General features: G+C 37.9%; 1 protein-coding gene across 10 annotated transcripts in view; it reads left to right on the forward strand.

Moving 5' to 3' along the window:
* Window positions 1-22,617, forward strand: part of LOC129763540 (armadillo segment polarity protein) — an 83,355-nt gene that overhangs the window by 37,538 nt on the left and 23,200 nt on the right. For all 10 annotated transcript variants that reach the window (XM_055762721.1, XM_055762722.1, XM_055762715.1 and 7 more), the window contains one exon: window positions 20,217-21,850. In XM_055762721.1, coding sequence (XP_055618696.1) covers window positions 20,217-21,850 — 1,634 coding nt within the window. The remainder of the gene's footprint in view (window positions 1-20,216; window positions 21,851-22,617) is intronic.

Below are 22,617 nucleotides of genomic sequence, written 5' to 3' on the forward strand. Positions count from 1 at the left end.
AAGAATTTCAATTCAGCAATACACCGGGTTTTTTTATAAGCACTATACTATTTTTTAATGAAATGTGATGAGATCCCCTCACTGAATCAATCAAGCTTCATTACGGGTTTAAAAATTCATGGTGGGACTGTTATGCCTAGAATATCAACATGCGACAATTGAACTTGAAGTTGTTTTTCAATATACTGGGAACAAACAATATTTTTTTTGTGTTTTTCCGAAAGATAATGCATAGAAACATCGTTTTATCAAGAAATGAGTGATCTGCAACACCTTTCCAGAAAATAAATCTCATTGTTATTATTATTGCATTCGCTAACATGGTGTACACGTGTTCTGTTAAACTTTTTCTTATTTGTTTGAGAATTAGTTCGTTCTTCCACACCAGAAAAGAGTGCATTAGACCTGCTGAAAGTGTGACATGAAATTCTTGTGCTTGAACCGACTTATTCGATATGGATCTACAAAAAATACATGGTGTGACACCTATGAATAGAATATCAACATGGGATAATTGAGCTTGATGTTGTTTTTTGAAAAGTTTGGAATAAACTAGAAGTTTTTTGTGTTTTTCCGTAAGATTATGCATAAAAACAACGTTTTATGAAGAACAGTGAAAATCGTCAAAAAGTAACATGGGACAACTATGCGTAGAACGGCAATAAGCAAGGTATGAAAAATTAGTGATCTACTCTCCACAAATTGGAAAATACGTCACGCACTACTGGTACAAAAAAGAGTTGAAGATGAACGTTTCTGGAAAATCGCACGCGTATTGTTTGCCGCGACTGCATCACAAGCCTCAGTAGAGTGGTTATTTTCACAGTATAATATTGCACTGCAAAACAGATTATTGGGACCCAATATTTAGAAGACCTGTTGTCTTAAATACCGCCTTGTCAAAAGGCGCTATATTTTTTCTATTTTTTCTGGAAAGCTGAGGATTTTTCACATATTTAACATATGTCGAAACCAGAGAGGTGTTTTTTTTTCGTTTTTGAGTTATGATTTTTCAATTATGGTTTTTCAATTGATGGTCAAAAAATAATTTTTCACTTTGTTTCCAAAAACTACTTTGTTCAAAAAATTATTACTTTAGAACTGCTAGACCGATCCAGATGATCGATATATCAAATTAAAGCCAATTGGGTAGCCTTTTTTTGAAAAAAATTACAATTTTTTCAATTCAAGTCGCATACATCTAGTCTAAAGGGTGTGTCACATCAAATTGCATCACGGAAAAAACGCTGTAGAAATTCGCCCAGTAGACCGATCCTTCTGAAAATTTTAGACAGTAAAATAAAAACTATTAAACAACTTTTGGCATTTTCTTTTTATTCATACTTCGAGCCCAAGCCCGTATGCTCGCCCCTTCCTCTTTACCCCGTCCATAAGGTTCTGTACAACGTCAGGTTGTAGTTTTTTTTGAACAGAAATCCATTTTCTCTTGAAGTCCGCCTCCGATTTGACAACTTTTGGGTTCTTCCGGAGGGCCTGCTTCATAATCGCCCAATATTTCTCTATTGGGCGAAGTTCCGGCGCGTTGGGCGGGTTCATTTCCTTTGGCACGAAGGTGACCCCGTTGGCTTCGTACCACTCCAACACGTCCTTTGAATAGTGGCACGAAGCGAGATCCGGCCAGAAGATGGTCGGGTCCTCGTGCTGCTTCAATAGTGGTAGTAAGCGCTTCTGTAGGCACTCCTTTAGGTAAACCTGCCCGTTTACCGTGCCGGTCATCACGAAGGGGGCGCTCCGCTTTCCGCAAGAGCAGATCGCTTGCCACACCATGTACTTTTTGGCAAACTTGGATAGTTTCTGCTTGCGAATCTCCTCCGGAACGCTGAATTTGTCCTCTGCGGAGAAGAACAACAGGCCCGGCAGCTGACGAAAGTCCGCTTTGACGTAGGTTTCGTCGTCCATTACCAGGCAACGCAGCTTCGTCAGCATTTCGGTGTACAGCTTCCGGGCTCGCGTCTTCCCCACCATGTTTTGCCTTTCGTCGCGGTTAGGAGCCTTCTGAACCTTGTATGTACGCAGGCCCTCCCGCTGCTTGGTCCGCTAGACGAATGAACTTGACAAATTCAGCTTATTGGCGACATCCCGGACCGAACTTCTCGGATCACGTCTAAACTGCTTAACTACGCGCTTGTGATCTTTTTCACTGACGGAGCATCCATTTTCGCCGTTCTTCACCTTCCGGTCGATGGTTAGGTTCTCGAAGTATCGTTTTAGTACTCTGCTGACTGTGGATTGGACGATTCCCAGCATCTTACCGATGTCCCGATGTGACAACTCCGGATTCTCGAAATGAGTGCACAGGATTAATTCACGACGCTCTTTTTCGTTCGACGACATTTTTCCAAATTTACGAAAAATTTACTGTGAAGCATGGCCAACGTGATCTATACACTCTTATCTGATTATAATCGAAAGCTGAAGATATAATTCCTAAAAATTAATTTTCTACAGTGTTTTTTCCGTGATGCAATTTGATGTGACACACCCTTTAGTTACATAGAAATATTGAACGAATACTGAAAACATGTTAACTTTGAAAAATCCTAACTTAAAAACGGAAAATAACACATCTCTTATTTTTGAATATGTAATGTAAAAAACCTCAGCTTTCAAAAAAAATATAGCATCTTTGATCACGAAACCATGTAAACTATAAAAAACTAATACAATAAATAATTACGAAATCAAAATCCATTTTTTTCGCATGTACAATATTTTTCAAAAAAGACTATCTAATTGGCTTTAATTTGATATATCGATCATCTGAATCGGTCTAGTAGTTCAAAAATTATGATTTTTTGAAAAAAGTCATTTTTGGAAAAAAGAGGAAAAAGTTGATGAAAAAATAAAAAAGTACGGGTCAAATGTTTTGCGATAAAGAACAAAATTTTCACGAAAATCTGAGAACCACTATATCGGTTTAGCATGTAATGGCTTTAGTTCACTTGATACTGGAACATCGATTCTTCTGTTTCTTTTCTTTTTGCTGACGTTTCCTATCAAACTGGGAAGAGGAAGCCTTCATTGATGATAGGAACTGCTTGCATAGGCTATGTTTATTATCATCGTCAGGAAGATTCATTTCACAAACAAATGGACGATCGCAATTTTTTGAAAATTTTATCCACTTCATTGTTTTTAAATGCCGTCTTCCAAAAAAGTCACACTTACTACTACACCACCGGCAACTGATTACTCATGGTCGCCTTTTTCATGAGTTTCAATGAGTACAATTCGAATACTTGAAATGCAGTAAGTTCATTATTGAGTGACGATTTGTCAATGAGAATGAATTTGTAAGGCCCTGAATGTGATTTGCACTGTGATGTCCACTTTTAGATAGAGGTGCCGATCATCAGTCTTGTTTTATTCTATGATTTGTTAGACTCCAAGCGTCAAAAACACTTGGCTGATCAAGAACCTGACCGTCCGTGACGACGACGACGACGAACGACGACATATAAACTTGTCGATCACAACCATGTGTATCCATGTGTAAACTTTGGCTGGAATATCTCCGGGTAACTGATCACCGAAGAATTTCTAGAAACCCAGTATTTCTGACTCATAACGAGTAAAATTTTTATCAATGGTGTGTTCGCTGCCGAGTAATGAGGCAATGAAGAACACATTCGCATGTTTAATGTTCCAGGAAAAATGCATACAGTAAAACCTGTTTTTGTGCGGTATATGAAAAGACGAAGTTATTGTCCATCTAGTTTTTTTTCGATGGTTTATATGCATTTCAGTACGAAAAAAGCATATTTGCGTCCAAATTTACCACTTCTGAAATCATTCCCATCCTTCCATCAAACGCTCTGTTTTTCTAAGTTTTTGCATGACATGTTTTTTAACAGTAACACGTTTCGACATGCAACTAAAGACACAACTCAGCCACGGGAAACCAAAAAGGCGAACTGTCCCATCGCAAAGCAGGGAAACAAAAGGAAATGGAACGGTGAACGGCGTGGATTTAAGTTATTTTCTCGGGGGAAACTTTTTTTATGCGGTCCCTATCTACCGCACAAAAAAAGTTTTCCTGTACATTATAAATGGCTTCTTGTTAATGATGATATATAGTACATGACGGATTTCGCGCCAACTCGTATATGGGATTGGCATGACCATTTCAGAACTTAATGAAACTTTCGGGGCGTGAAGACCTTACCTAATTAAGCAACTTGGCATACTTAGTTTTCCGAAAAAATTTCTAGACTAACATATGGAAAGAGCTAAATATTTTTGATCATTTTTTTATAATTTTTTTTTTCTCGAAAATGGTTAGTCCTACAAAAAAACCACAACAAACTACAATTATTGAGGAAAATAATTGAATATTCAGAAAAAATACTGAAAAAATATTTTTTGAAATCCTACACTGAAAAAAATCGATTTCAAAAACTAAAAGTCGATTTTCTCAAAATGGTCATTTCAGATTTTGATGAAATGGTAGATAAATTGTAGATAAATATGTGCCCTACAACTCTTCCATACATCGCAACTTGTGCATATTTAAGGCAAAAAAGTTTTCCTAACAAAAACTTTTTCAAGAATTTTCACATTGAAACATATTGTATTTGACTACAAAAACAAGCTGAAAACTGTACTTTAGCATCCAAGGGTCATCATAAATCTATGTCTACCTGCTATTGATTTTAAGCATTTGCATGAATAAGCATTTGGCATAAAAAAAAAAAAAATTCGAAAACCCCGATTTCCTTTCTCCCCCCTTGGGTGATTTTTCGATTTTCAAAAAACTCAAACTTTGACCGCTTTGCGCCACTCTTCATTAAGTCAGATTTATCTACCATTTCATCAAAATCTGAGATGACCATTTTGAGAAAATCGACTTTTAGTTTTTGAAATCGTTTTTTTCCAGTGTAAAATTTCAAAAAAAAGTTTTTCAGTATTTGTTCTGAAAATTCAATTATTTTCCTAAAACTCTTCCATAGATCACTTTTTTGTAGGATTTACCGAATAAAAAAAAATATAAAAAAATGAAAAAATACTGAAAAAATATTTTTTGAAATCCTACACTGAAAAAAATCGATTTCAAAAACTAAAAGTCGATTTTCTCAAAATGGTCATTTCAGATTTTGATGAAATGGTAGATAAATTGTAGATAAATATGTGCCCTACAACTCTTCCATACATCGCAACTTGTGCATATTTAAGGCAAAAAAGTTTTCCTAACAAAAACTTTTTCAAGAATTTTCACATTGAAACATATTGTATTTGACTACAAAAACAAGCTGAAAACTGTACTTTAGCATCCAAGGGTCATCATAAATCTATGTCTACCTGCTATTGATTTTAAGCATTTGCATGAATAAGCATTTGGCATAAAAAAAAAATTCGAAAACCCCGATTTCCTTTCTCCCCCCTTGGGTGATTTTTCGATTTTCAAAAAACTCAAACTTTGACCGCTTTGCGCCACTCTTCATTAAGTCAGATTTATCTACCATTTCATCAAAATCTGAGATGACCATTTTGAGAAAATCGACTTTTAGTTTTTGAAATCGTTTTTTTCCAGTGTAAAATTTCAAAAAAAAGTTTTTCAGTATTTGTTCTGAAAATTCAATTATTTTCCTAAAACTCTTCCATAGATCACTTTCTTGTAGGATTTACCGAATAAAAAAAAATATAAAAAAATGATAAAAAATATTTGGCCCTTTCCATATCTCCATATTATATTAAAGTCTAGATAAATTTTCGGAAAACTAAGTATGCCAAGTTGCTTCATTAGGTAAGGTCTTCTGGTTGAGTTGGCGCGAAATTCGTCATATCTCTATGGAAACGGAAACATTTCGATCCATACTCATCCATTACGAATTTCCTGGAAATATTATTTCTTTTCATTGGTATGTCAGTGTCCGCATGTGGTCATCTAAGTCTTTTTTGTTTGTTTATTCGTTAGTTCACTACCGTCGGTGTCGTTCCATGGGCAGTAATAGAAATGCAATCAGGTCATCAGAACCGGCTACTTTTCTTTTTTTTACACTAATGCTACCTTTACTTCCGTGAGTAAACAAAGCTCGACACACACACAAACACACTACAAACAACGATGACCATACCGGAGTGTCCACTTTGTGCAAACTCCATACGACTTGAGTGGTCGGTCGCTTCGTTTCGCTTGATTAGACCCAATTTGTGGTGGTCACCCTACAAAATGGCCATCTCGGGTGGCGTTCTGAGGCATCTTAACACTTGCAAGTAATGTCTTGTTTTTTTAAGGTTTGAGTTTCCTTTGTGAGGATTCTCAACCGTGCAAGGACCATCCCCTCGGGAAAATCGTTGATGATCCGTTTGAAGGATTCTCTGCAAAAGATTAAAAACTCTCGCAAACGAAAGGGGGAGTGACAGAGGAGGGGCGTCTTATTTTATAAGCTCAAAATCGCTTTAGAGATAACGAGAGCTGCTGCTTTCCTTTGAAGTTCTACTGCCGGGGAGAGCGAAAGTAAACATTTGCCATTTGCCTCACATCGTCTTCCTGTGTTCACAGCTGGGCTTGTGGGGTGAAGCAGTAAGTTTTTGTTGTCCTCGAAGTGAAATGGGGGAGCTGTGATGAAAAACATATTTTCGTTCCTGAGAGGCAAAGTCACTGCACTGTCTTCGGAAGATTTTTCGTGGAGTCGCTGTTTTATCTACTACTGCTAGAAGCCTTTGGCGTGCTCAAGCGATGAAAGGAAGCTTGCGTTTCGGCGCCATGTTGACAATCAAGTGCGGATAATGTGACAGCTGATAGAACAAGTCACAGTACCTCGTACTGTAAAACAATGCGAAAACATTTGTATATCGGAATATCTCAAATTCCGGAAGATGAAATGCGTGATATGGCGATATTACATCCTTCTCTTTTTCTAGCAGGGGAATTATCCCAGAGATAAATATAAAGGGTAAAGATCAAAGAGTTCAGAACACAATATGCGTTCTTCCGTTCCCCTTATTCTATCGAAAAGGGATGGAAATCAATTTTGAACTCATTTTTCACGCGCCAAGTGGTCGGATTGTTCTTTAATGCCTACAACCTGACTGTTTAGTCAGAAACATTTCTTACAGTAAAAAGGGGAATACGAAATAAATGTACACCTCGCTCAAGTATCCGTGAAAATGAGGTGTCGAATTGCTTCATTCCAACTCTGGTTACTCTCGTTGTATGCAACACAAGGTAAAAAAATAGTTCGCGATTAAGCGAGCACGAGCTGGTTAATTAGTAGTTTATAGCGTTTTTTCTTGCTCTGATTTCAATTATTCATGAAATTTGTTGCACTTTCTTCCAAGTGCACTACTGTTCCGCTCATATTAAACCAGCCAGCGCTACAAAAGGATTTTAAATTAATTTCACTCCCATTTGAACGTGCGAGAGTGTGCTGCGTTATTGTGTGTTCAGCGAAGAAGCTGTAGTTCCTACCCCCGACCACCGAAAACAACGCAACCCTTCGATTGCAGCCCGTCACTAGGGTCTATAATTACGAAATATACACTTTCTCCTTTGATGTTCTCTGTTCTGCCTGCCGGGGGTTGGGTAACTGAGAAACCCTTATCGCTTACATAATGAATGAATGAATAAATGGATGCGAAAATGTGGTGTTCCTGCTTGTTTCCGCACAGTGGGTGCGTGTGACAACACGTGAAAAAGAGAGTGTGTGAAAATATTACCCGTGCCCTCGACAGCAGACCACCTTTCCGTCGCGGTGGTATTACGCAGCAAAGTTGCATACTACCGGAGACATTTGTCCGTTTTCCACATAGGCAAATAATGAGAGAGGCGGAAACCGAGTGGTTCAGAGAACAGGCAATGCTTGCCTCTGAACCCCATTGAGTCGTACGGTGGGAATGTGCCCAGGAAAATATGGTTATATTGAAGTGCGTTCGATGATATCTGAGGCTACGTATGGTTTGTTGCTCTTATCATACCTATCTCTACACTCAGGTAGAGATGAGTTGAAACCAAGCTTTCTTAGATTCAGAGTCCATTTCACACACAAACACGTTGTCAAAAGGTTCAACTGTGTGAAAGATTGCTCATTGTTCTTCAATTTGGGTGACCATTGGGATTTTTACCGAATTGCTTTTTCATCGTTTCTATGAGCGCACACTTGCGCCTGAGTGCGTGTTAAAATAACAAAAATGAATTCGAATTTTTTCATGTTTATGATATGTTATCGAAAATGAATATTGAGATGAAAAATCATTCTATTCTAACGTTTACTCAGGGTATTTTGTGGATAAATTTTAATGGGATGAGGTGTCTCATGCGCTTTGGATGCAAATTCCGTCCTCGGTCTGCACTCTTCCAGTCAAATCATAGTGAAATATTTTTTTTTCGAAAAAAGGAATAAACAGGAGTGAACACCATACAATGTATGAATTATTCATTTTTTTTATATCGGTCTCAAAGCAGCCCGTTTTGAAATAATACTCTAATTACGTCTAATGATTCGATCATCAAAACGAACGCATCTCCCGGAATCAACTTCAGCTCTCGTCATTTTTTTGTTTTGACTGACTCTTATGGATAGAGCCGATGGATTGGCTTGTTGTCGTTAGAACGATACACGAGATTTGTGTCCTTATTACCAGTATGTATCTCCAGTGGGTATCTACCTAGATCCTTATGACGATTTTGAAGGATTCTTCGTAATGAATACCATTTTTTCTATCACGCCTTATTTTGCACATGGCAAATTTTTCCAAGCCAAATTTCTCACAAATCGTTTTCTGTGACTTTCTCGTAAAAACTTGTTATCGTTATTAATGTTCTGGCTTAATTCCAATCCAAGCCTTCAAGAGTCATCTCAATCTAGTTTTCAGTCTTTAGAACGAAGATTCTGATTTTCGACGTATATTTTGAAATATTCACTCTACAACAAAACATTTTCCACTGGGCTTTCAGCAGGTTGATTATAGAAAATAAAAGAAAATGTTAAGTTGCACCTGTCTTGCCAACGCAAATTGGTGCAAATTTGCTGGTACTGTCATAAAATACTTCATTGCTTTTTCGATCGTATAGTACAATTTTATACTGACGCTCGTGCTAACTGACGTACTTTAAAAAATATTTCAAAAACGAAAAAAATATCCCTTTCTGAATTTTCAGATACCAAAAACGTGATGATAGGCAGGATCTGTTTGGCTTCGACTCCACAAAAAAAAAAATTTTTAAAGGTTTCGTCTAGAAGTAGCTATTTGCGATAAAGTTAATTTTTTTCATAGAAAATGCACTTTAAAAAAATTCATTTGAAGGTAACGGTAGAGAATCGGAATCGTTAAAAAAAATCAATTTTCAGCAATAAAGCAATATTCGGCAATAAAGCCATCACCCTAATTCAGGACAATGTACACTCGAGACGAAGTAAAAAAATGACCGTCTAATTTTTTTTCGAAAAAAAAACTTAAACGAGGTTTGAGCAAAATCAAATTTGACTTAATCACAGCGCGATCGGTTCTCTGTTAATTGATGTTTTGCACAAATTACAAGGGGCAATACATATTCCTCTTTAATCAGGGCCGCGCTTTCAAAGCCATCCTACTTGCGTGATTTTTAGCAGCAGCAAAAGATGGTTGATTCATGACTCTTTCTGCACTCACGTGAACAATACACAAGTAGGCTATATGTCATTTTTGTCAATGTGCATTGCACTGAATGTTTATTAAACCTTTTTTCATCAAGAAGATCAAAATCAGCAATCGTCGCAACCAGTGTTTCCACATTTTAATCTGGTTAAAAATCTTTCTCATTTCTATTTTTCTTTCTATTTCTCTGTACCAATGGTACAGATTCCATAGAAAATATTCGTTGTAGAAATTTAGCATAAAAATACTCATTTATTCACTACAAATACTACATTCACATTTGAAAGTCATTCGTGTGTTTTATGATACATACATAGCTTACAATTTTTTTTTGAATCTTGATTGCGTATTATCGTGATTTAAATTTTAAAACAATCGCTCCAAGCGAAACAATCTGTGCCTTTGCAGATAAATCTGTACGTGTGGCAACACTGGTCGCAACGGTCTTTTTCGCTGCTTATATAGAGTGCCAATGCACTAGACGCACAACTAGGATAGCACCTATTGCTTTTTTTAATCGACCGATCAGAACGCGGGATTTTTATTTAAAAAAAAACTTATATTTTTCAATTGCTCGATGATTTTTTTTTGCATAAAATATATAATTTTCTTCATTATCCATCAGGAAATTGCTGAGCTCGCAGAAGATTGTCCTTCTTGATGCGACTGATTTTCCGTTTTTAAATTTCACGCTTTCAAAACCAGAGACCGCATTTACACAGTGCAAGTTGGCATCCGAGTCGACCCAATCCTTGCTACGAATCGTTGCGGAACGAATATTAATGATTGGAAAATGGGAATTATAGCTTATATTATAGCTTTTATACGTAATTGATTTAGGGGGTATTCTAGTGTAACAGAAAAAAAAATCAATATTAGAATATTTTCAAGCTGGTGAAGTGAGCGAGTTGAGAGGGACCCCGGTCTGGAAGTTGACAAAATCGAATTTTTGTTTTTTTTTGCATTTTGCATTTTTAATTATCTAAAGCGTTTTGATTTTTTATGAGCTTCTAAACAAAAGCTTCTTTTTTCATGAAAAATAGCTCATTTTTAGCAAAAATGATACCGCATCACCGCTATAACTCGGTAAATAATGGGATTTCATTAAAAAACCTTATTAGTGTTTTGCTTGTTGAAATGTTGAAAAAAAACTTGGATGTTCAAACTTCAAAAATATGTCCATTTTTCCAACTAATACCGACAGAAAAATATGAAAAAGAAGCCTCCACTTGCATGCAATTTTGCAATCGACTGTCTAGGCCGATTTGAATACAAACTTGCAATGTGTAAACGCTGTATTGAGGACAATTTAAATGTTGCGATTAGCTGACTCGCTTGACAATAGGTTGATTTGCTTTGTCTGTTCACACAGTGTGAACTGGGACTGGGAGTGGGACTAGAAGCTACTGCACGGGGTTGTCATGGATACCGGGCATTGTTTTCCGATTGAATGTTTCACTGAATAAGTCAATTTCCTTTGTACAAATATGATCTTGCGGAAGTCATTTCCTCCGTTTGTTTTTACATACTACGAATCGTGAAACAAACGAGAACAAGAGCATTCTGTTTCTGTTTGAATGATATTCAACCCTGCTAACCAAAACGTCATGATCGCTGTCGGTGTTGCAAATTTATATTCTTTGCCTCTCATTCACTTCACATCGAACCCCTCCGAACCCCTCGAACCCATCCGTACATCTTGAAGCATAGAAACGGACTACTCTGTTACCGCAGTTGAACCCGAAGCATAGCTGTCAGCAAGAGTAACACTAGGTGAACGAACAGCCAGCTAGATTCTCAGGGAAGGTAGTCATATTTTTTTTATTTGTAAAGCTACTCTGCCGTTCCACACATAGTTGTCCTATGTTCCAAAATCAGCAACTGAGAAAAAGGCAATTTTTTGTAGCATATTTGTCTACCAGAAGCTTTCTGCTATTCACTCAGGTAGACCGCAAATTGTTGTTAGCAACACCGATCCGCTCCCGTGGCCGAGTGGTTAGCGTCATAACTAACATGCCGGGTGTTCGGGTTCGATTCCCGTTCTGGTCGGGGGAAATTTTTCGTCAAAGAAATTTCCTCCGACTTGCACTGTGATCACGCGTATTCTAGAGCTTGCCACTCAGAATGCATTCAAGGCGTGTTATTTGGCATAGAAATCTCAACTAAGTACTAATAAAAATGACGCAAGTAATACTACGTTGAGACGGCGAAGTTCCTCTAGGAACGTTAGTGCCATTGAAGAAGAAGAAGAACACCGATCCGCAAGAAACGAAACCTTTCTCGTTATAGCTCTTTCTTCATTTGTCGCTCGCAAGTGCCGAATGACGATGTTTGTAATTCTTTATGTATCATTCATCGCTTGGTACTCGTATGGCAGCGGTGATTCACGATAGAGAGAAAGAGTTGATGTGTATGACTCAAAGTAGTATACAGTCATTAAAAGTGCTGTTCGTTGTTAGGTTAAGATCGGATATGTAATCAACAGGCTTCGTTCCTCGCTTAGTTTATTCATTTGGTGGTACAAAAGTAAATACGATATGAGTCGGTCTCTCATTTTCGGTTATATACTCGTGAATTTTAAGTAGCAGGCCACATTGTAATTCATTGGATTTTGACGGATTTCCAGACACTGATGCCAGGTGATTTTTCAATTGTCTTCACACTGCACGAAAAAATATCTTCAACATCAACACATCTAGACAGTCAATAATCAATAGCACATGGCAATGCAAAAATGATAATTAATTTTCGTGTGGCATAAACATATTTTAAAAATAATCATTTTGAATGAATACTAACATTCCCGAATCGAATAGTATTTTTCCTACTAAACTCGGATGTTGCCACTACATAGATTTCGATATTCTACCTTAATTCTACCAAATATCTTCAAACAGCTTCTCATTTCTTCACCCATGTATAGTATATGAAAAAAGGCAAAGTTAGTGTTAGTGTGAGAGTGAGAGATGAATCGATGGAAAAAATATATTGAACATAATTGCATCTCTGAGTTGGCAAGTACAATGATACGCTTGAACACTGGTGTAAATTCGATAAACTTCCATTCAAATATTCCGGCCTGAATATGGCTCGGTTACAAGAGTAACAAGTTTTCAAATAAAACATGTTCAGGATAAATTATATTATTACAATTACATATACATTCCTAAAAACAAATAATTCTTCGCAATTATTTGTTTTTCAACCGTTTTTCTATTTCAAATGGATTTCTCACTGATGGAAATAAGACCGACCCGGTCAATAGCTCATGGCATTAATTCGAATAAGCGAAATAAGAGTTAGTGCCTATCCGCAAAAGAAAAAAAAAGTTGTGATGAATTAGATTCTCACCACACTCACCCACTGTGCATACGCCCGCCCAACTCGTTTACCGACCGTGTATACCCACCACAAAGCGGAATTGATCAATTTGTACACTAAAACGGTTGATAAAGAAGCAATATTAGAAATATCAATTACTATATAATTACGACAATGCCGCGAATCGTTGTCCTGGCGAGAGGGGAAAACGGCATACGGCCGTCCGCACGCATTAGGAATCCCTTCGGGCAAAACCAACAAAGCTATCAACATACCAAGCAGCAACGGGATTTCCCTTCATTTTATCTCATCTCAAAGGTTGCTCTGTGGAAGGCTCTGGGAAAAAGCCGGATTAAAAAAATAGATTTTAAATCCTGTCAACAAAAAGCCCCGTAGTTGTGTGTTAAACAAGCAAAATTGAAACGGATCACGCATTAGTTGATGAAGATGACGACGACGACGATGATCACCCGTTGACAAATACTTCAGACAAGGGTCGCGTTTGACGACTGCCTGTGTGTGTTACAGGCTGAAAAATGCGGGAGATAAAAGTAAATATTGTACAGATAACAACAGAAAAACTATATCGTTGTTACCCTTCAGCAGATTTTTCGGGCAGTGATTTGAAGCGAAACGAAGGGGAGGATACGCGGAAAAGGCGTTCGTTGCGAAATTAACACGATGTCATCGTATGCACAGGGACGACATATATGAAGATGCTTATTTGATGGTGACCCTTCGAATTTCCCGGTACCGGGAAATCTCTTTGGTTTCCCAAAAAAAAATCCGGAGGGTGTTCCCTCTTTGATGACGCTGTTCAGCGGTGGTGTAAATTACGACAAGTTGCCCCTCTATTAGACAACACAATGCGTTTGCGACAAAGGGACGCAAACACCAAACCGGAACATGACAAATATTTGTTATGAAATTCATAATTGCCGTGATGCATGAGATCATCAGTTCATGATGTGCTACTCTGGCTGTGAATGGTGACGCGCAACAGGTGTATTGGCTTGAAATGACCGGAGAAAAATAGTGCATGAAAGCCTCATTCAGCTATCTATGAATTGAATTATTATAACATCATAATCACCGGAACCCGCAATATCAATCTGTGCTGCCCCCCGAGGTGATGTAATTATCATTATAACCGACGTTCATTCTATTTCTGCCCATCCGCCCATTGCGATGCCGTTGATGGGGCTAACATTTCGAGACGTTACTTGCCATTGACTTGTGCACATCGAAGAGGACGCGAAAAGCCAAACATTATAAGAGGAATTAGCTCACTCCCTCGCGAGTTTCGATGTTGGTCGAAGAAATCCGTAGAGCAGCCGCCCGCAAGGACACGGTTGAGGGATGTTGTTATTTATTTGTCCATGATTAAACGCTCGGAAAAGCAGACATCCTTATAGAATCGTAAGACGTCTGGTGCGGCTTCGCCCGGTACTCCTGTTGCGAAAGAATAGGGAATAATTTAATAACAAAGAGATTATGAAAAGAGAAGATTCCCCCCTTTCATGATGCTTTCCCACGATTTATTCTGGTCATCCGAGGAAAGAGAAACTCTTACGCTAATGTTTAACTCCCTGCGGATGTGATATTCCCAGTCCCATTCGGCGGGGAAGATTATCTCCTTATCCATAGTCCTTATCCTACTTAGCTTGTTTGTGTCGCTTTTTGCGTTTCCGCTCGAGGAAACCCACAAGTTTATGTGTATTTGCTTGTCTCTCAATCTCAAGTCCCTTTCACGATGACAAAGTGAAGAATAGGCTCAAAGACGTATCTTCGACGAATCTTCGTCGAACGCATCGATGGGGAATGATTGTTTTCTCATTTTTCGCCTCATGAATTTCAAAGGGGATATTGAAATGGGGATCTGTTATTCATGTCGTCGAACGTGTTTCAAAGATCTGTAGAATCCGTGTACCTGGTGGAAAAAAACAAGAGATGGGTTATATCTGTGATATAGCCGCAAGGTTGACGTAAGACTACCGTTGGCTTAGTTTTGAAGTTGTTTGAAGTTACATCTCAGTCAATTCTCTAAATGAATGAATGAATAAATGGATATTTTGAAAATTAGTTGAACATTCTTCTTGTAAAAGTGTAAGTGGATGAGTATAAGTATCTAAAACAAGAACGTTACGTTCGAGACACAAGGTTTTGAATCTAAATATCTCTTTGTCGACTGAACGAAGCGACATGATAATCACTTCATTCGAAAAATAAAATGTCTACAAAATGTCATACGCTTTGAAAGCAAATTATTCATAGAGACGAATGAACTGAAAAGGTTTAAGGTCAAAACATCAGCAACAAATTGTTGGATTCACAACAAATCTGTAAATATGGGTACCTGCATGGAATTCCATCTCATTCATCATTAATATCCGCTGATGCAAGAATTGATGCAAATATTACTCTCCGCTTTCCATCTTTGCCCTATACATAATACATTGCTTGTCACTAACTCTGTGACATAATTTGTATACCATCTTCAATAGACAAAATATCTGTCGCTTTCAATCAGTCTACATGAATGTTGCGCTCGCTTTACCTTTCCTCACAACACAAGCACCTCCCGTTTGGTGATTGTTGAGTAAACATCGTTTTCCAGCGAGCATTCTAATTATGACTGATGCAAAAACATCGACCATTTTTTAAAAAAAAACCGTAACTCGAAATCACGATGTGCGATTAAAATATGACGTACGAAAAAATTGTTGGAAAATTAATGAACTATTTAGGAAAAATAACGTTTTGAATGCAACGTCAGAAAATCTTACTCAAAAATTGGATTTCTTTTAAAAAACTTTTATACCTTAAACCCCTCCTTCGGTATTCTTAGTATATTTTTATTAGAATATCTTTTCAATTCAACAAATTTTGACATATAGTGGTGCGGTGTAGGACTCTTTAGAATGGAGATAAGAATTTTTATAAATTTATTGACTTTCAATACTTTTCGAAATTAAAACCGTTTAAGAATATATTACTATTACATATTACTTGAGCAATGGAATCTACATGTGATTCTCCATTAAAAAAAATATAACGGTTCATCACAAGACTAACCTTTCTCGAAATATGACCAATTTTATATAATGAAAATAATGTTTGTGAAATGCCTATACAACGTCGCAACATTATTCGTAATGTCCAACATCAGTATGGATTCTCTACTCGATTTCACGAACATGATTTTCATTATATAAAATTGATCATATGTCGAGAATGATTGACCCCTCGCGAAAACGCTTTTTATAATATTTTATGTATCGCATATAGATTCTATTTTTCATATTACTTTTCCTAAATAGAAACGATTTCGCAAAGTATTTAAATTTCAATTTTTTTTGAATATTCACATCTCCATTTTGAATACTCCGCAACACTATATATCAAAATTTGTTAAATGTTTTCAAATGAAAATATTTTTGAAAATATCGAGGGGAGGGGGGGGGGTATTTAAATATTTAATCCGGACTTCTGGAGTTTGAGTTACTATTTTGCTAAAAAAAAGTATGATTCTGCATACGCCCTTCTAAAAAATCAGTCGTAATTGGTCATACGATGATGAAAAATACGATTTAGGGTAGTTGCCATCATATGAAAATCTGATGCTTTCCGTTGGTTTAGCATGGATTCGCTCTATACGAAAAATGTATTTTATAGGTGTGGAATAATAATATTCAGTTTTTCTGTCATTTTTACAAAATAAATTACAAAAAAATGTATTTGATCGAAGTATTGTATTATAAGAGTAAAAAAAAAACATAAACTCTTTCGCTTCAAAGCAATTTCGAGTTCTGAAAAGAACTGAATTTGACTTGCTGATAACAATACAATAATCAATAATCTTTCGTGCGTGACGTGCGGTGACGTTAGCTTTTTTCGAAGCCGCTGCTGCTTTCTTTAACTTCTGCGTTTTTGGCTTCTGTGCAACGGTTTTTGAGAATTTGGATGACCTTTGCCTTGGGGCAGTCGCGCCGATAGTAGCAGCAAGTTTTTTATTGCTGGTTGCCTTCTTCACAGTAGCGAGTTTGATTTTTTTGCAGCGGTTGCTGTTTTTTTTTCTCACCGGTAACAGCGGCAAAAACGAAAAATAACATTTCTCTGATTTTCGGATATTATTATGTAAAAAAAACTCCAGCTTTCCAGAGAAAATATAAAAAAAATATAGCACCCTCTATCTTTAACCGAGAAAACTATCAAAAACTAACTCAATCAATAATTACAAAAACGAAAATCGCAAAAGTAATATTTTTTCAAAGTAAACGAACTCATAAGCTTCAATTTCAAGAAAAAATATAAAAAATAGAGCGCTATTTAGTCCAAAGTCATGAAAACAATGAAAAAACGACTGTAATCAATAATTACGAAATTAAAATCCATTTCTTTTTGCAAGTTCAATATTTTTTAATAAAAGACTAGTTCATCGGCTTAAATTTGATATGTCGATATGTGGTTCAAAAATGAAAAAAAAAATATTTTTGAGAAAAAGTGGAAAAAATTTAATTTTTGGACTACATTAAAACGGAGATGGGCACCCTAAGAAAAAATTAAAAATTAAAAAAATACGGGTCTAATGTTATGCGATGAAGAAAAAAGTTACCACTTTTGACGACAATCTGAGAACAACTATATCGGTTTGGCTGATTCTGACTATTTTTTGAAACCCCTAAAACCCACATTTTCATTTCCAAACTATTGAAATTGCGCGACAAAAAAAAGAAAAAAAACCCATAGCTCTTATAGTTGTTTAGAAAAAAATATCCAGTTTTCTAATTTGATACCCTATACAATATTTTCCATTGCACTAGTTATAAGTTTTAGTGCCCTTTTTCCAGATACACGAATGCAATACAATCATAGATTCTATGAAAAGAAAAAAAATATTTTTCATATATCAATTTATTAGGATGATGATGATGACCCACCTCATATCCCTACAAAGGTTTGAACGGGCCGATTTATGTGATAGATAATATTGATGTTTAACCAAATTAAGAGAACAGTATTATAAAATCAAAATCAAAGCGAACTGACTCTGTTGCAGGCATGAATTGAATATTAATCGAACATTTTAAATAGGCAAAAACTGCAAAAGAAAAACAATGGTCTTATCCGTATTGACTTTAACATAATAATAATCTCAACTTCAGGCCCAAAGTTTTTTCAAGGCATGCCAAGAAAATTTCCAACCCGGGAATATTCTTAACAGATTGGGAATTGATATAGATCTGCCACAATTCAGAAATACTCGATATAACTATTCAATAAAAAGATAGTTTAGCTATGCTATGCTTAGCTAGCTGAATTGGCAGCAATACACTGGGCGCTGGACAGCGTCGCCTCACGACCTGTTGAACACTATTACATTGTAACGGATAGTCTTAGCTCTGTCGAAGCTATCCGTTCAGTGAGGCCGGAAAAGCACTCGCCGTACTTCCTTGAGAGAATACGAGAAATTTTGAGTGCTTTAACCAGACGCTGTTATGTCATTACCTTTATCTGGGTCCCTTCACATTGCTCCATTCCGGGTAATGAGAGGGCTGACTCATTAGCAAAGGTAGGTGCAATTGAAGGCGAAATTTATCAGCGTCAAATCGCCTTCAATGAATTCGTAAAAATACCATCGTTAACTGGCAACGCAAATGGAACGAAGATGAATTGGGCCGGTGGCTCCACTCAATTATCCCTAAGGTTAGCCTTAAACCATGGTTCAAAAGTCTGGACTTGAGTCGGGACTTTATTCGCACCTTCTCCCGACTCATGTCCAATCACTGTTTGTTAAACGCGCTACTCTTTCGTTTTGATCTTGCCGACAGCAATATCTGTGCCTGTGGCCAAGGTTACCACGACATCGAACACGTTGTTTTTTCGTGCGAGGAGTATCTTGTTGCCAGATCGAATTTAGAAAACTCTGTTCGGGCTAGAGGAAGGCAGCCCTGTGTGCCGTTGAGAGATGTGTTGGCTGGTTTAGACCTTGATTACAGGTCCCAAATATATGTCTTCCTAAAAGTTATCGATCTTCGTGTCTGATTGTCCTTATATCCTTATATTCTCCTTTTCCTTTTCCTTCGCGAGAAATCAAATCCCTTCTTATTAACAATAGAATAAGGTGAAATGTAAATACATATTAGATATAAGATAGGCTTAAGAATTGAGTGTAATGAATGTGAGTGTGAGTGAACATTGTCAACATATCCTTTTATCCCTTCCTTTTCCTGAAGAAAATATGTCACCCTTCTAAACTCGAGTAGACCGCGAGTAATCGGTTTTCTACACCATTAACATTAGAATTAAGGAAAAATGTTTATATATCAGGAGTTTGGCTCCTTTAAACTTATGTAAATGAGCCTGTAAAAATAAACGATTTAATAAAAAAAAAACAAAAAATTATCATCATCAGTTAAATATTTTCGTACCGTGTATTTCTCGAAATTTCCTAAAAAAATCACAAATATCAAAAAACACATGCGAACATATTTAAATATAAATTAAACCAGTACTTGGTCTCAAAATTCTAAAAACTATCAAAATTCTAAAATAATATCAAAAAGATAAAAATGTGGTAAAACTGGCTGGCACCCGCTGATGTACAGATTTGTATGATATCAATAACTTGTTTTCAAAGCAAATTTCGAGTTATTGAAACAAGTTTTTATATAAATAGGTAACAAGCATATAACGCGTAGACATTTTACCTTTCGAATGATGTAGTTATTGTAACATTTGGTTTGCCGGCAAAGAGGTGTTAACGCTCAAAATCTTGTTTCTCCAATGTAACGCTTTCGTTTTCGACATTTTTACATCTCAATATAGAAATTAAAGACGTAGTCCTACGTCAAAAATGTCGACTGCGAATTTAAAATTCCGAAAATTATGTCATCAACAACTGTGTCTGTAGACTGTGTAATTTACATCGCTACAAGTCATCTTGATGTAATAACATGTTGCGACAACATGATAATGAAACATTGTTTTGCTCTAATCTTACCGCAGAAAGCCGATTTGACATTATAATTTATTCCCCCTGAAGTCTTTGATAGCGCGACTAGTTGCACTAGTTCTCATTCCTCCTTCCCCAAATCACAATCGTATATTGCATTTCACGGCAAGTTCTTATTAGTCTATCTATGTGTGTGTGTGTGTGTGTGTTTTCGCACGTGGTGACAATCCAAGTCGCTCCCCCTAGAATGAGACATTATTCCTGAACGTACTATTTAGCAATGAATTATTGATACCAGCAGCAAAGTTCTCATGGTTCTTTCTCTTCTTTTTTCCCTCAACAGTGTCCCATAATCCCTACAACCCATCATCGGATATGCCGATGCCTTCGGCCAAGGAGCAAACGTTGATGTGGCAACAAAATTCGTACATGGTTGACTCCGGTATCCATTCCGGAGCGGTAACACAGGCCCCGTCTCTCAGTGGCAAAGATGACGACATGGAGGACGATCCGCTGATGTTCGATATGGACCAAGGATTTTCGCAGAATTTCACCCAGGATCAGGTCGACGATATGAATCAACAGCTGAGCCAGACGCGCTCGCAGCGCGTTCGTGCCGCAATGTTCCCCGAGACTCTCGAGGAGGGCATCGAAATTCCGTCGACACAGTTCGACCCGCAGCAACCGACGGCAGTTCAGCGCCTGTCCGAACCATCCCAGATGCTTAAGCATGCGGTGGTCAATCTGATTAACTATCAGGACGATGCTGATCTCGCCACGCGCGCCATTCCGGAGTTGATCAAGCTGCTGAACGATGAAGATCAGGTCGTTGTTTCCCAGGCCGCTATGATGGTACATCAGTTATCAAAGAAGGAGGCTTCACGTCATGCCATCATGAACAGTCCCCAGATGGTGGCTGCTTTGGTTCGTGCTCTGTCCCAGAGCAATGATCTCGAGACGACAAAAGGAGCGGTGGGAACGCTGCACAATTTATCACACCACCGTCAAGGTCTTCTGGCGATTTTCAAATCCGGTGGAATCCCAGCGCTCGTCAAACTCCTCTCCTCACCAGTCGAATCTGTGCTGTTCTACGCAATCACGACACTCCACAATCTGCTGCTCCACCAGGACGGAAGCAAAATGGCCGTTCGCCTGGCCGGTGGTCTGCAGAAGATGGTAGCTCTGCTGCAGCGTAATAATGTTAAATTCTTAGCCATCGTGACCGATTGCCTGCAGATCCTTGCCTATGGTAATCAGGAAAGTAAACTGATCATCCTTGCTTCCACAGGGCCAAGCGAGCTGGTCCGCATCATGCGCTCGTACGACTACGAGAAGCTCCTCTGGACAACTTCCCGTGTGTTGAAAGTACTGTCCGTTTGCTCGAGCAACAAGCCAGCAATCGTTGAAGCGGGTGGCATGCAAGCACTTGCTATGCATTTGGGAAATCCATCCCAGCGTCTAGTCCAGAACTGTCTCTGGACGTTGCGCAATTTGTCGGATGCTGCCACCAAAGTGGACGGCTTGGAAACGCTTCTGTCCGGTTTGGTAACCGTTCTCGGTTCGTCGGACGTTAACGTCGTAACTTGCGCCGCAGGCATTCTCTCCAACCTTACGTGCAACAATCAACGCAACAAGGTTACCGTCTGCCAGGTGGGTGGTGTCGAAGCCCTCGTCGGTACCATCATCAACGCTGGGGATCGCGAGGAAATCACCGAACCAGCCGTGTGCGCACTGCGTCACTTGACGTCACGTCATCCGGAGTCGGAGACGGCACAGAACATTGTTCGTAATGGATACGGTCTGCCGGTGATCGTGAAGCTACTTAATCCACCATCGCGCTGGCCCCTGATCAAGGCGGTCATTGGACTGATTCGCAATCTGGCGCTCTGTCCGGCCAATGCGGGACCGCTGCGCGAGAACGGAGCGATCCATCTGCTGGTGCGGCTGCTCTTCAAGGCGTTCCAGGACACACAGAGGGTGAGTTTATCTGTTTTTTTTAAGTGTATAATTTGGTCATGATAAATTTGCAGTCAATTTAGTTGTTTTTCCACACTTATGATTGTTCGTGATCAATGATTTGTTAGGATCATCATACTATTTTTAATTACTGAGTTGAAAGAGGAAATCTAAGAAAAGTTCGTTCTAAATGTGCACCGATATGACAGACCCTTTAATTTAACGTTTTTCACTTACAATAACAAGTGTCACTCGTGGGGAATCGATTGTGATTGATTGATTGATTCTTTGTTTTCAAGAGGCTTTAAACTTTGCAGTTCATTCGCCTCTCACAATCGATTGTGAAAAATTATAACATCGATATATACTAATTACAGCATCCAGCCCGACTCGTGGTATGCTTGCACATGATAGGGCGCTAGGAAGTTCATCAGATCAGTAAAGTCGGTCGATGCGTGACCGAACGAAGTGTTTGAATTTGGTCCGCTTTTTTAGAAATTGAATCGTATGTTAACGAAATAATCATTCATCAATTTAAGCACATGAAAGGTATTGGACGTTATAAATTTAATGCAATATCTGAGTCGAATTAGATCGAACTCTTAAAAAATCCACTCTTTCGTTCAAAGGAATATTTTGAAAGCAGTTTCTGTTTCCTCATTCAGTACTGGAAAGTGTTTCACGGTTATTTTTTTGTTTCAAAGTAGTTATACTTGATGAAACTAAACGAACCAAAAATTTAATTTTGGACACCCACTTTCGGAAATCATTCGTGTTTATGTCAACAT

Source organism: Toxorhynchites rutilus, chromosome 1 (genome assembly GCF_029784135.1).
Source record: "Toxorhynchites rutilus septentrionalis strain SRP chromosome 1, ASM2978413v1, whole genome shotgun sequence".
NCBI classification, from domain to species: Eukaryota; Metazoa; Arthropoda; class Insecta; order Diptera; family Culicidae; genus Toxorhynchites; species Toxorhynchites rutilus.